Below are 15,074 nucleotides of genomic sequence, written 5' to 3' on the forward strand. Positions count from 1 at the left end.
CTTCCTCCTCCACTCGCTGTTAGCTTAGCTCCCCCCGGAGAGCGCTGACAGACAGAGCGAGCGGGCCAATCAGACGCGGCGGGGGGCGGCGGCTCCGGGGCGAACACGACATCCCATTGGTCGTCCCGCGTCAGTGGCGGAGGAGCGGTGAGAAGTGGAGGTTTCTCTGCCTTGTTTTGTTCAGTGAAGAGAGGAAAGGTTCCATCAGGAGGAAGTATTTCAAGTATTTACTGCAGTAAAAGTACTTAATGCCTGACAGCTGGATTTACGATTCAGCTTCACTGATCAAGGAGCGGATTTGACAAGTGGTTCTATAATCACATTTTGTGTATGTGGCCCAGGGCACTAGTCATAATAGTTATTAAATATGGTCTAATTGTCTCCCCCAATACACTGAATTGTGAACTGGCCGAATAATAATGATAATAAAACTGTTATGCTATGATGACAAGCAAAACAGATGACTGGAGAGGAGAATATATATATACAATGTTCCCTTCATGACTACGGCCTTGGTGTGGCTCATATTCACAAATCACAATTTGTCTCATAGGGCTTAACACGGTTCAACATCTTCTGTTCTTAACCCTCAAGAGTCAGGAAAAACTACAAAATAAACTTATGAACTTGGGGGAAAACGTAGCAACCTTGCAGAAGTGCAATAGATGCCACGTGTAACTGAGAACATGAGCAAAAGGACAGTATTTACAACACTGATTAGAGGAAAGAGTACAGTTAAAGTTCAATTCAAGATTCAAGACTTTATTTATCATGTGCACAACAATTACATTAAGTAGTCGCTGGCAATGAAATGCTTGGGTCAGAGGCTCCTTTCTAGCCATGCTCAAAAATAGTACACAAGCAAAAAAATTAAAATAGATTATAAAAACTAGAATAAAATTAAAAAAAATAAGACTTGAGTGTGTCAATGTTTAAAGTATTTGTACATAAGAAGATGTATGATGGAGATGAGCAGCAATGACACATGAATTGAGGAGTTATTGTCAGTAATGGTGGAGTATGTGAGGTGTATTGTATGTCAAGCAGATGAACTCAGCTGAACCAAGCCGAGCAAAGAAAGATCACGATAAACCATTTCATAAAAGCAATTTTTTTATTAACTGTTTATATGTTTCACAAGCAAGTATCTGAACAAAGCTGTTAAAATAAATATAAAACCGTAAAAAGAATAATATTTCCCAATGAAATGTAGAGAAGTGGGATTGTGGCATGAAAAGAAAATACTGAAGTAAAGGCAGCTTTAATCAGGAAGTATTTAAAATATTTACTGCAGTAAAAGTACTAATGCCTGACAGCTGGATTACAATTCAGCTTCACTGATCAAGGAGTGAAGTTGACAAGTGGTTCTAAAATGTCGAACAATGTTCAGGAAACACCAAGCCGAGCAAAGCTTAATAAAGATCACGATAAACCACTTCGTATAGGCCTGCTTCTTGTGATTATTTTCAGCATGGATTAATCAGCTGATTAATCAACTTATTGTTTGGTTTGCACTGATTCAGAAACTATTGAGAAACGCCTGTTGCAACGAGCAAGAGCCAATGTGTTTATTCCAACTAACAAAATGCTGCAGCGTTGCATGAAACATGATTAAAAGTTCATTATCAAAGTAGTTGCCAGTTAATTTTACTGTCAATTGATTGACATTTTTGTCATCTACTGTTTAAATAAACATATTTATCAACTAGATGTTTAACATGCAAGTATCTAAACTTAAGCTTTTAAAATAAATATAAAAGAGTAAAACGAATACTATTTCCCACTGAAATGTAGAGAAGTGAGAATGTGGCATGAAAAGAAAATACTCAGGTAAAGTACAAGTACCTCCAAATGATACTTAGGATACAGTGCTCGAGTAAATGCAATCTCCCTACTGAATGATAATAGAAATACCAACCTTAAAGGTATACTCCATTACAAGTTAAAGTCCTGCCTTCAAAATAACATTTGATCAAGTAAATGTACCCTGTGAAAAATAGTCTCTTGGTTTATCATTATCTATGTGGTAATATGTTTTTTGTTCAAGGTGGAGCTAAATTTAGCCACTTCATGATTCACTGAGTTGTTTTATTTAAACCAATGCTTTGTATTTAATAAGTTGATCATACAGTATTGTTTCAGTTTGAAATCTTGTTAAAAAGTATTCTAAAGTTAAACATTTTTTAAAAAGTGCAGTATTTCTCTCTGAAATGAAGAGTATTTGAGTACGAGTTGTACTGAACTGACGTGTAGTAAAAGTAAACTCTTTGATTTGCACATTGAAACTCTCACTAATGAAATGTTCACCATGATAATCACAAATAAAAACCTAATATAGAACAAACTAAAATGTAAAATGTGGAAAAGCAACGTGACAATGAAACAAAGTCCTCTGAAGAGTTAATGTTCTGGGGGCAGCACAATGTGGATTGAAAGCAGCTAATCATTTCTAAGAGGCTCTGCAATGCAAAGCTATGTAAACTACTTTGAATACCTTTCGCTTCACGCACAGAAAGATTAACAGAGCACCACCGAACTGACGGGATGACAGCAGTGACAGTAGCAGCACGTGACCACTTGGACATTTATTCACAGGCCTGGACGGTTGACAGCAGCCGACTGTGTTGTACATCACACATGATGCTGTAATAAACAAAGATCATGAGGAGTTTATGAAGTAAAATGCATAGCTGTGGGTTTCTGCACACATCTGTAAGACACAGCTCCACCTCAAACAGCTGCAGAGTCACTCTTAGATAATAACAACACTGTCAGGAGACACTTTACTGAGCTACAACTGATATTCATGTATTTACAATTACATGAACATCTACTGTTTTTTTATTTAAGCTGCTTTTATAAATTAATGCAGCTCTATTTGGACTTTTACTTATTTTTAACATGTGCGTCTAAAAGGCAAATCAAGCAGTAAGACAGAAGTGATTGGAACTAAAAAAGAAAGCAACTAAGTGTAGTTGCTTTCTTTTTCAGTCTTTATCCACAAAATGTTTAGATCACGTTGTCCATTTACATTTTATACATTATGAAAAGTTCTTACTTAACAGATGTGCAACCAAATCATAGTTTGGAAAACCATAGAAAGTCAGTCGTCCTGATTAGCCACTGAATGATTTAGGTGTACTGCTTTTTACACACTTGCTTCATAGGTTTTATGAGTTTACCTTTTCATTTCAACATCTTAGTAAAAGAAATAATGTTTCAAAAGTTTTATGGCTCTTGTTTGAGACACCGAAGACTGAATAAATACAACTCCATTAAACATATCCATATATATTTTATTCTCAATACGGCAAAATACAAAGAATATTCAGGACAGACTCTCATTAGTCACAATTAATACTCACTTCACAAGAATGCTTTTAAATTACATAACCTAAGTTTGAAGATCAAACTCAATGAGTACCTTTAATCATATTGCATCGATCATATATAGTATCTCTATCGTCACTTTTTCTTAAAACTAATCGAATTTTGACTATTGTACATAGTGTATGCTGCAGGTCTCACCTTGGAGAGGACTTTTAGAAAAACAATGGCGTCATACAACATATTGTATAAACTGCTACAACTGTTTCGATGTGTAGAGAAATACCTCTGTTTCAAAAAGACATGTTGGACCAATTGTTCAAAAGGGATACGTAGTAAATACATCTCTCGTGAGGAAGAAACAGACACGACAGACTGTACACGCCATCCATCCGTCCCGTGAGAGCGACAATATACATTTCATGAAAAGTACACGGCTCCATATCAAATACAGAGAAGACAAAATATTCGCACTTGGATCTAGAGACGATAATGATTATGTGGTGTTACGTGATACTGAGAGACAGTGAAGCAGAAGACAGGTGTACGAGCACAGTAAGGAAAAAAAAAAAAGGACGAGAAATCAAATTGATAAACAGCATTAAGAGACTGGGATGTCGTCTGAAACAACTTGGAAGAAGAGAACAGAAAAGCCCACAGAGAGAAAGAAAAAAAATAAAAACAACATGTGCGTAAAGTATCTCACAAAATGTATTTACAGGATTTTTAAATTTAATAAAAATGTCAACCTGTAGTAGAAATTCACCCTTAAAGAAATGTTATATTTACAATTTATACATTTGTATTTAAATAGAAACATGCAAGTGTTAACATCTTCCTACTGAATGTCAAAAAAAAAAAAAACTCATCTTACCCTGGATTCTTTAAAGTTAGAATTAATATTAATTACTACTTACAAGGAAATCTCATCATCAACAACCCCAATACATTTACATCTTCCTATTTCATAAAATGGTAGTCCTTAAAAAAGGCAAAAATAGAAAAAAAAACATTAAGCAAAGGGGCAGAAAAATAAATAAGTGTGAGTAGCAAACAGTTAAAAATAATTCTAATGCTAAATTTGTACAATTGACTATAAGAGGCGCGGACCTGTACTTACAAAGTGTACCAGTGTATGAAGACATTGACGGGGCTGGCAAAACCCACAGAGGAATTCCTATGAGAAAAGTGGCCTCCAGCTTTTAGTACAAAATGGCTCAAGCCATTGGTGTTTGGTTATAAAAACAGATCTATATACATATATACTAAACCAGTACACAAAACTGCAAAAGCTAAAGGCATTGGACACTTGAGTTTAACAGGTTTCTCACTGAGGCGGAAAAAAAGAGAGAAGTGGGGGGAAAAAAATCCCAAGCCTAAAAATTAGTTTTTTTCCACAGAAACAAGACAATTTTTTGTAAAAATCCTGCATAGATTAAAATAATACCTCCTCTGACTTTCTCCTTTTCAAGTGCAAGAGGAAATAACAGTATCCCCTCCAACAATAAAGGCCAGGGAGCCGGTGAAGGAAAGAAAATACAAAAAACGCAACAATGGAAAAAAGGTGAAACCTGGGCCACAGAGTGATGCTTAAGATTTTGTTTTGCTGAGATGAAAACTATGGTGTCAATAAAAATAAAAAAAACGAATAAAAAAAAAAACTAAACACCAAATATGTTTTAAAATAGAAGAAAAGTGCAAGAGAGTTAAGGACGATCACTCTTTAACTGTCTTGTCCTTAATCGTCTACAACAAAATCAGCCATTAATAGTTTCCAAGAATACTACTTGGTCCAGGCTTTAATATTTCCAGCATGTTTCTGTAGGAAGTGGGATCAAAAATAATCTGACAGTCCTTTGTGTCACTGACCATCAAACACCAAAATGTCTTCATTCATCCAGAATTTTAAATAACAGAAATGTTCTTATCTGGACAGTGGGCACTCACAGTTACTCTGCTGTGTCTCCCCCACCTGCTGAACAACGTCAACAACAACTGGCATTTCTCATCTACGGTCTTGTAATACAGGCATGATTAAGGTTTTTAGAATTTAAATAGCGACTATTACATATACAATACATTGCATCTTATAACCCCTGCTCAACCCTGTTTAAACGTATGCATTTGAAACATCAGACTTCTGCTCTGGCAGAAGGAAAAAAAACTGCTTGGTATATAAATAAAATCTATTTTGGCCGTTATACTTCTTATTTGAAATATATAATCGTAGATTTAAAACTCTTTGTTCAATAAATGCAACACTGCTAATCTGCATCACTAATATGTTTGCCTCTCTAAAGAGCACATTTCATTTCCAATTCATTTGCTTTCCTTGTGCCGAATTAGTGTTCACACGTTCCCAGGTTTTAGAAACTAGGATGTGACTAACTGCATTGTATAAATAACTGGATACGATCTTCAATACTTATAGACACTCCCTGCTGTTCCTTAGAAAAATGCACTCTGAGCAAACAAGGGGATCAAAAAGAAAAAAATAACACTGACTGGAAGTGACTGTTCCTCAAGGAAACTGCTTGGTGGACAAAAGTTGCTACGAGGGTTAAAAAAAAACATGTCAAGGGAAGATACTTGTATGGTTGCGCTTCAAAGAAGCAGAAAATCTCTTGTATAGAGTGTTAACATGTTCAATTTTATTAAGGCCTAGTGTCTAAAAGCCCCACTAGCAGCCCCTAGAGGCCAGGTTGCTCCTTACAGCCAACTGGACCAAAGGGATTCAGTCGGGGCAAAAATTAATTCATGGTCCTGAAATATAAAATGACACCACATTCACTTGTGTATGTTTGTGTCAGAAGTATTAATCTGCTGCAGTAGCCCTTCCTAAAGTCCTTTAACCTTGTGGGCATGATCTGATTAACCATTGGGATTTGATGGGAAGTTCAATCAAAATGGCAGCTTGATTAATATGTTACCAGGACTTCACTTAAAACGGCTCAATTAAAAACGTTAATGTTGCCAGCTTCCCTTGATAGTTAAAAGTTTAAAATACATAACATGACAACTGTGGCTACAGCAAAAAATAAAAAGGGAAATTAAAAAATAATTTATTCAGGTATGACGAGTGACCGTTTGTTTTCCTGTAGCTCACATACAAGGCACAAAAATGATAAAGAGAAACCTTCATTTTAAAGCACCTTTGGTGTTCATGGGAGGTACTTTGGTGAAACAAAGTAAAAGAAAAAGTCAAAAGCCAAAGTAGCCTAAAAACCAAAACCCCATTTTTAGTGTATTGATAATAAATAATTTGTCTAGCACTTCCATGCCGAAGAGATAAAAACACTTCAAAGGTTTTGTAAGAATGCCGATATATGACGTATGGCGATAAGCTCGTATTTTTCCCCGTGTTGCAGTTTTTGATGCTTCTCCCTGTGCGGTGCCGTCGAAGGTGTGAGATGTTTCTAAATTGCTCAGTGTTTTTGGCAAGCTGGTGTAGAAAATGGACACAGTGTTGGAGATATGTCTGAGAAGTTCTTCACCTGTGTGTGTACATGGAGGACCAGAGGTGGACTGTGTGTGTGTGTGTGTGTGTGTGTGTGTGTGTGTGTGTGTGTGTGTGTGTGTGTGTGTGTGTGTGCATACAGTTCATAGTTGTTTGTATGTATGTTGTTGAGGGTATGCATGTGCCTTTGAGCACACGCTGCTGAGCACAAGAGGCTGAGGTGGTGGGTGTGTCTGGAAGCAGCGAGCAGGGAGCGAGTCCTCACTGGGGAATAGCCTTTGCGTCCAGGCGCAGCCAGTGGAGGCCCTGCCGTGTGTAACGCACCAGTTCTGTCATGCTGCTGGTGTTGAAGATAAGAGGACCCATCACCTTGTCCAACTCCAGGAAAAAGTCTGTGGAAACAGAGACACAGCAAGAGAGAGACATTGTGAGCTTCAGTATATTTACTATCATTTCATCTGTTCACTTTTTAAAAATAATTACCTCTGCTAAGGAGGTTGTGTTTAGTTTGATTGTTTGCTGGCAGGATTACGCAAAAAATACCAAATGAATTTCCACGCAACTTGCTGGAAGGATGAGACATGGGCCAAGAAAGAACCCATCCAATTTTGGCAGTGAACCTGGATTATATTTTCCCTTTTTAGCAAGATAGACATTTTCACAGATTTCCCAGCAAATAATTCATATTCAAGCATATTCAGTGGACTTATATCCAGGAATTGGTGCAATTTGGATGTGTCAGGTTTTTCCAGTCACTGTTCGGTAACAAATAGGACTAGAAAACTAACTGCCACCAATATGCAGCTGAGATCATGTGAATGCAGTAAGTAATCAACAGTGTATATGTAAGCTGCAGGAGCTTATACATATTTTGTTACATCCAAAATTAAGACAACCTTTCCATTCAAATATATCTTCAATGACAAAATATAAGAAATATAAATACCTATTTTTTTAAGTTCACCTTTCTGCTCCTTAGAAAGTTGCTCAGCCTGGTCCCAGACCTCAGTGGCGTACAGGAAGTTGGAGGTGACCTGAACGTAGCTGGCGGCCATCTGGTGGATACGCTGAGGTATGGTCACAGACGAGCTGGCGCTGCTACTGCTGCTGACTGACGAGTAGCCGCCGGCCGTGCCCGGGGACAGTTTGGGAGACACTGGAGAGGGCATACCCGCTGCCTTACTGCATCAGGACACAGACATAACGTGACATTTAAGCAAACTGAGCACAAACTGAAAACCATTACCGCACTGTATGACTCAGCAACTTCCTGTTGTTCTTCACAACAAGAAAATTAAAGCAGGTCGACAGGTATCTGCAAAGATTCTAATTTTTAAAAAAAAGTATTTCAAGTGTTTTCTTCCTTTGTGAGAAAGTCTCACATCGGAAAATGTCAAACTAATATGACTTCCTCAACATTTAACACGTGTGTGGAAACACTTTAACAGCAAAGCAGGACATGACTTACTTTCCCATTCCAGGAGAGGGAGCCTGGGTGTTACTCAGAGAGTTCTGTCAAACAAAATGAGGGAGAGAACATTATGTACACAGACAGGGAGCAGGTTACACATTCACAGAGGATAACTATATTCATGGAATTCATATTGCCTTCCTGTGGTTCTGAGAGTTTGCCAAGCAAAACTTGATTCCAGCTTCTTGAGGACAAATGTACCTTTAAGTGCTCTGTGAGTGTTTTGGAGTATTTGAGTGCACTGTCTTTCCTCAGCTTGAATAACCGCAGGTACAGGAGGGACTGGCATCGTAAGCTGGAGAGAGAAATAAGTACATTTGTTGATTTACAACTTTGCAAGAAGAAAGGAATGACCAGGGATGAGAATCTCTGAAATAAACAACATTTCTTTATCAAATAGAAGGGATTTTGAGTCGCAGCTTAAAGACAAGCAACATGTGAACCACATCAAATAGAAGTCCAGTTGGCCCACTTACCAAAGCACAGCTAGCCTCCGGTCTGCTGAAGTAGCATCTGGGGCCATATAGCTTTTTAACTTCATAGTGTATCTGAAAGCAGAGGTAAAAAAAAAACATTGAATTTCTACAAGAATCAACATTTTCAGTTGGTATAGAAATATTTTTTAATTCCTTAGTAGGTACATTTAATACACAGGACAGGAGATACTTTTTTTATTACTACTTGTTAGAACCTAGTGCCTAAATTATTCGCATCATAACTCAACCAATAACGGTTTAATTTTGTGTAATGTTAATAGCAGCTAATGTGGCCTTGAGTCTAACTCCACGGGTCATTTAAAAAGGCTTTAAACGGCTTTCTTTCACATGTACGGTTGAACTTCCCCTTTAAATTTTAAATTGTGTGACAGTGATGAATGTGTGTATTGGGGTTTCTCCTTACTTGATAAGCTCCACAGTTTCAGCATACATGGGGAAGGGAGACTTGGACTCTTGGGCACTCTTCTCCAAAGCGTTACCACATTCAACGAAAGACACCACGGCGTCCAGGTAGTAAACTGCCTTCTCGAAACGGTCCAACTGTAAATGAGGAATCAGGGACATCATAAAACTAAACCATCGTTACGGTTTTATCTCGAGTTAGGGAGCGTGTACAAGTCAAATGTTGCATTTCCTTTTTAATCTGTTTTAGTGGTAGAGACTGTATGTTACATAACTGATGTGTGGATTACATAAAATAACGCATAATTCATTACCTCCGCCAAGAAGGTTATGTTTTAACCAACGTTGGTTAAATTGTTAGCAGAATTACGCAAAAAACTACTAAACTGATTTCCCCCAACCTCAGTGGAGGGATGGAGCCTGTGTGTGGGAGGAACCCATTGAATTATTGAGCGGATACAGATTCAGGGAGCAGATCAGTTTGTTTAACAGTGCAACATAAGGCATTTTCACCATTTTGAACTGATCTTTTTTTCTGTTATGTCTAATTAAGACTTGGCGGAGGAATGTCAATCTAGTTTATATACGTGTTTTTCATTTTCATTGAATGTACAACATAACAGATGTGGACAAATGGGGAACAGTGTGGGTTAATCAGTTGTAATCCAGGTCCATTATAGCAAAAAATGATAGATATAAGACAATGACAATAATAGACAGCGTAAAATAACCTTTCAACCCTTCAGAAACCTTGTAATTTTATGCATAAACTGTTTTCATACCGAACATTTGTATTTACATAAGCAACACAATATAAGGTATTTAAATGTTTTGGACTGGAAATACCAGGTAGCACACCTTGTCTTCAGATAATCCCCAGGTTAGTCATCGATACCAGAGACAGCAGTTAAATATAGACACCAGCTCATGTTACAATAAATAGGTAAAAAAAACAGAAAAATCAATTATGTATTCCTTCCCTTTTTTTCCCCACTCAAAAACTGAGAACATACAGGAGAGAAAAAAGGGCAATGGATACTGAGGCAAACCTCCAAGTCAGAACAATAAATACTATACGATCACATAAATTTCACCAGTAAAGGAAAGATGTTAAAAGCAACATTAAACTCCATGTAAAATCTGACCAGGATGCAGTTTTACATTAAGGTGTACACCGTGTTATTTTACACCCGTCTGTCTAGGCTCTGCATGCAGCAACATACACTGTGACATCTCAATTACACATAGAAACAGTCTTTAGGCTCTTGTTCTTACCAGAGCATCTGCATTGTGTTTAAGTTTCTTAGCTTCTTGTAAGTAGTGATCTGCTGAATGGACCCTAAAAAAATGGGAGAAACAAATACAATTATTGAAATAGTACAATTAAAAAAAAAACTGTCATTTAATAAAACACCTTCAAAACATTCCTATAAATAAAACTCGGGAAATAAAAGATACAAAAATAAGACGCGTTGTTTTTCTACTAGCATGAAAAGGACAAAGATTCCCAGCAGAGAACCTTTTAAAATGGAAATCACATCACCGTGCATACAGTCACATCTATTCATGACCTCCACAGCCTCACACGGTTTTATGCATTCAAAGGCAACTCTAGCTCCCCCACAGCAGCCCTTTTCTGCATGTCCCACTGTGGGGTTATCCACAGTGGAAAGAGCTCCTCTTACCTGTCCTCAAACACCAGCTTGGATCTCTGAGACTTGGAGCCGTCTGTGGAGAGCGGAGGCACAGCCAGCTGGTTATCACAGCCCTTTGAGGATTTCTCCTGCAGAGACAGTAAGCGAGAGGGAATAAAGTTTCAGGAGGAAAAAAAAGGGGGTGAGGTGTTTGAAGTGGCGGAGAAAACGGAGAAAAAGGTGAAAGTGAAAAACTGGGAAGGTTGAAATATACTGCGTTCTGTGGATATTGGGCATCTACAATGTATAGACCCATATACTGCAGTGATAAGCCTCTAGTTTGACACAGTGGAAATACTTATTAGAATCCTTAGGGATTTTAACAATATCTAAATGTTCCTCAAACATATATATTTTTTAATTATACATAGACGTTCATCGAGTACTTTTTTTGGTGCTTGCTTTGTTATTCAATTTCCTCCGGGGGAAATAAACTGCACAGCTGGCAAACATGATGAAAGGCTGCACTCACACTTAACAGTATCTGCAGCGTTTGCCAGGTATTCACAGCCACAGCAGCAGATTCCTGACTCCTAAGGTTACTCGCACCCACCTTGCCATCGCGTGTGCTGCGTCCCTTGTCCTCCCCTTTTCTGTGCTTGGAGGTGGAGTTGCCCTTCGTGCTGTGGCCCCCCTCCTTTCCACTTCCTGTCCCACTAGACAAAGAGGTGGAGGACTGGCTGACCGTCCTCTTCCGACTCGGATGCTCTGCTTTGGGCGTCCGCTGCAGACCTGACATGGATGGAGAGGGGGCTGGCTCCTCTTTCTTCTCCAAAGACCTCTTCGACCTGATGGGATATGAATCATTATTGTCATACACACATTTGTTATGTTATGTAAATTGACCTGTCTGCAGTATTACTTTAAAATACATAACAAAATATTAAAACTCCGGTGCAGCTTGAAAGTGTAAAGGATGAAATAAACAAGCCACGTGTCTGAGCTGTGATTCTATCATGAGATTTTACTAGGTTGAATTTGTGATCCGAAAGAATAGAGAAAATTGTTCTAAAAATCACACCAAGTGAGCCAGATGTTCCTGTTGTACAGAGGAGTTAATGTGAATAATTACCAGATTGTAAAAGCAAGAATACTCACTCTTTACTGCTGTTTTTATGATGGGATAGAGACTTCTCCTCTAGCTTGCATCGCTTGCTCTCCGTCTTGGCGCCTTCTTCGTCGTTCTAAAAAGATACAAAGATCACATGAAATTTAAAAGCAAAGACATTAAAAGCACGCTCACATTTATTGGTGTGTGTAAAAGGGAACTAATCTGAAGACGTGTAGAAATCTATAGTCAAGCACGTATATATCTCTTAGGACTCGTAGTACAGTAGTACAACTTTTAGTCTGCTACTCTGGTAGTTTCACAACTTTTAATAGAAAACAGCACAATCATCCAATGACAAATATTCCAGGGCTGGAATAAAAAAAAACAACCAAAATTAAATCAATTGTTCCTTGGCTCAAAGCAGTTTCTTACTTTGATGAGAGTCTGTTTGTAGGTTATTGTAAGTCACATCCTGTTTAGAAAAATGCTGACTAAACTGAAGTGGTGCAATTACAACATCCCTCAACAAGGACCTAAATAAATCATTCAGTCATCAAGGTCACGCTGGAAACAACTTCTTTTTGTTAAAGCACTTATTGGTCAGTTTTATTTTTAAATGATTTAAATAATTAACATGACGTTTAAATGACGGTTAAACTCATCATCATTGGATGTATTTTTAGCGAAAAAAACACTCAAAAGTGTTCTACCTTGTGTTTCCTCTTGGCCTTGCTCGAGCTCTTCTCAGAGCTCTGCTTACTGAAGTCTTTGCTGTCCCTGTCTAGAGAGTCGTCCCGCTCCACTTTTATCTCTGCGGGATCCTTGTAGGGCCGCCCTGGGATCCTCGACAGCAAAGTGAGATCTACAGGAAATGGGAAGGAAAGGGAAGGGTAGGGTTTAACTTGGTCCAAAGTAAAGAGAAGTGTGAGGACTGTGCACTCCATCTAGACAATAAAGTGAAAATTTGTATTATATTATTTTAAGACGTCTTTGCCTAATGAGCAGTTTCAACTGACCTATCTTCACGAGTAGAACCTGCTGCTGAGGCGGCCTCGCAGGATATCGCTCCTCAGGGTCACTCAGTGGAGACAACAGCTCTTTTTCTTCCATTGGAGAAAACACACACACTGGGGTCCTGATGCTGTCTGTGTACTTGGGCGTCTGCGACGATGACGGGATGCTCTCGTTCCCCTCAGAGTCGGACGACGAAGAGTCCGTATCAACAAACTCACGAGACTTCTGGGAAGTCTTGGTGGCTGCCTTCGGCTTGCGTTTGTCCACGGTGCTGGTGACAGCAGCAGCAGTGGGCCTCGGTGAGGACTTGGGTTCTTTTTTGATACTTGGTTTGCGGGAACCCTTTGTAGCAGCTTTGGGCCGATGGGGAGGAATCTCTGGGGCGGGCTCACTCTCCACTCTCAGACCACCCTTGGGTTCCTCTACCACTGGAGGCTTCTCCGATTTTTTGGGCTGTTTTTTACCTACACGGATTCGCGGATTCGTGCCACCCTCACTCTGGGCGGGGGATTTTTGCCGGCCACGGCCACCCTCCGCGCCCTTTTGTGCTGCCCGTAAGTCTCTACTTGGGGTGGGTGTAGCTGAGTCTTTAGACCCCCCTCCCTGGCTACCATAGCCACGTCCTGAGCCGTTATCTCTGCCCTCTTTCTTGCACTTGGTTGGAACACTATTGTTGTCCACTGGAGAAGCTGGGGAGAACTGCTTGGCCTTCTTGAACCAGTTGTCCAGCTGCCACTTGTTGGCCATGGGTTGTTCAGGCTGAATGGGAGCAGGAGAACACAAAGTAGGTGAGAAAATGTCTTGGTGAGGAAAAAAAAAACATCTATAAGAACTTATTTAAACATAGAAAAGTAAAAAAAATGTATTACAGGCAAGAGAAAGAACACAAAACCAAAATATCAGTAGACAGTGTTAGAACCACTGAAAAAATTGTTGACACAGAGCCAATTAAAAGCAGTAACTAACTACACCACTACTAGAGCTATGCTTAAATCATTACTTCAGGAGAGGCAGGCCGCGGGGGCTCGTTGGCCTCGCTGTCCGTCGTGCTGCTTTCGCTCTCGCTGTCTGAGCCCGAGCTGCTTTCCGAGCCGCTGTGGCTGCTGGAGTCATCCCTCGACTGCTCCGCTCCTTCACTGTTATTGCTGTTGTTACAGAAAGACGGGGTCGTAGAATATTATGTTGTGTTCAAAAAGTGTAGTCACGTTTGGATCAACTCAATATGAAACAGCACATTTAATAAATGTTTGCAGAGATCCCACACCACTCTCCACAGACACCCAGCTAAACCCCCGACTGAAGTGACAAGGACCCACTTTTTCAATTTGTTAACGTGCAAATTACCATTTTGTGTTAAGGGCACCCAGACCCTAAAACACAAGCTAAATACTGTATATCTGTGAATAGATCTTCTGTCAATATAACTGCAACAATACTATCCTTTAATTTCTGACAGAGGAAAAAATGCTTCAATCCAACCTGTGCACCATCTCTTTCACGATAAGGATCAAAATAAAAGAAACACCTTTTCAATAAAATGAGCCTAAACACCACTACAGCTTCACAACTTTGAACTGAGTCAATGCTTCCTGCAAAAAGTCACAACAAAAAGGTAGGATTCAAATTTCAAGTAAATTTACTATGCTCTGTTCTTTACCTTGCTGATGTGTTCCTTGAGGCATTCTTGGCAGAGTCCTGTTCTACATCACTATCTTCGCTGCTGCTCAGCTTCAGGTCATCTTCGAGCATACTGAGATATAATGAAGCATAATTAAATCTTTGTACTTTATTACAGCAGTGTAATTGCTGCAGACTGGGAGTGCTGGATGTGTCTACCTAAGCATGTCTGGTTACTTTAGATTTACCTAATTTATTATAAATAGTCATTCTAGTACCCTGCTCTCTGGTGTCTGGGAAAACTACAAACAAAGGATGAGGGGAAAAGGAGGTAAAGAGGGAAATGGACACAGTACTTACGTTGGCTGTTCATCGCAAGTTTTGGACTGGTGACTGCTGGAGCTCTTGGAAGAACTGCCTCGTTCTGCAAACACAAACGGACCAATTAGCAAAATGTAAATATATACATGTATATTGTGTCATGGTTTGGATGTGAAATGGGTCTAATACTCACTGTGTCCACCAGGAAAAGGGTGTGAGTCCT

The 15,074-nt window shown here is 39.2% G+C and overlaps 1 protein-coding gene across 11 annotated transcripts in view; it reads right to left on the reverse strand.

Moving 5' to 3' along the window:
• Positions 1-6,900: 6,900 nt before the first annotated feature.
• aff4 (AF4/FMR2 family, member 4) overlaps positions 6,901-15,074 on the reverse strand; it is a 29,614-nt gene continuing 21,440 nt past the window's right edge. For 5 of the 11 annotated variants that reach the window (XM_034607536.1, XM_034607541.1, XM_034607532.1 and 2 more), the window contains 16 exons: positions 15,045-15,072; positions 14,891-14,954; positions 14,571-14,663; positions 13,914-14,058; positions 12,916-13,672; positions 12,610-12,761; positions 11,947-12,032; positions 11,402-11,636; positions 10,840-10,937; positions 10,430-10,493; positions 9,156-9,292; positions 8,732-8,803; positions 8,457-8,550; positions 8,253-8,296; positions 7,731-7,966; positions 6,901-7,176 (listed from right to left, as the gene is read on the reverse strand). In XM_034607536.1, coding sequence (XP_034463427.1) covers positions 7,046-7,176; positions 7,731-7,966; positions 8,253-8,296; positions 8,457-8,550; positions 8,732-8,803; positions 9,156-9,292; positions 10,430-10,493; positions 10,840-10,937; positions 11,402-11,636; positions 11,947-12,032; positions 12,610-12,761; positions 12,916-13,672; positions 13,914-14,058; positions 14,571-14,663; positions 14,891-14,954; positions 15,045-15,072 — 2,436 coding nt within the window. In that variant the 3' untranslated portion in view covers positions 6,901-7,045. The remainder of the gene's footprint in view (positions 7,177-7,730; positions 7,967-8,252; positions 8,297-8,456; positions 8,551-8,731; positions 8,804-9,155; positions 9,293-10,429; positions 10,494-10,839; positions 10,938-11,401; positions 11,637-11,946; positions 12,033-12,609; positions 12,762-12,915; positions 13,673-13,913; positions 14,059-14,570; positions 14,664-14,890; positions 14,955-15,044; positions 15,073-15,074) is intronic. The other 6 variants (XM_034607537.1, XM_034607535.1, XM_034607543.1 and 3 more) reach the window with 3 other exon arrangements.

The sequence above is a fragment of the Hippoglossus hippoglossus genome, chromosome 14, assembly GCF_009819705.1.
Source record: "Hippoglossus hippoglossus isolate fHipHip1 chromosome 14, fHipHip1.pri, whole genome shotgun sequence".
Lineage (NCBI taxonomy): Eukaryota > Metazoa > Chordata > Actinopteri > Pleuronectiformes > Pleuronectidae > Hippoglossus > Hippoglossus hippoglossus.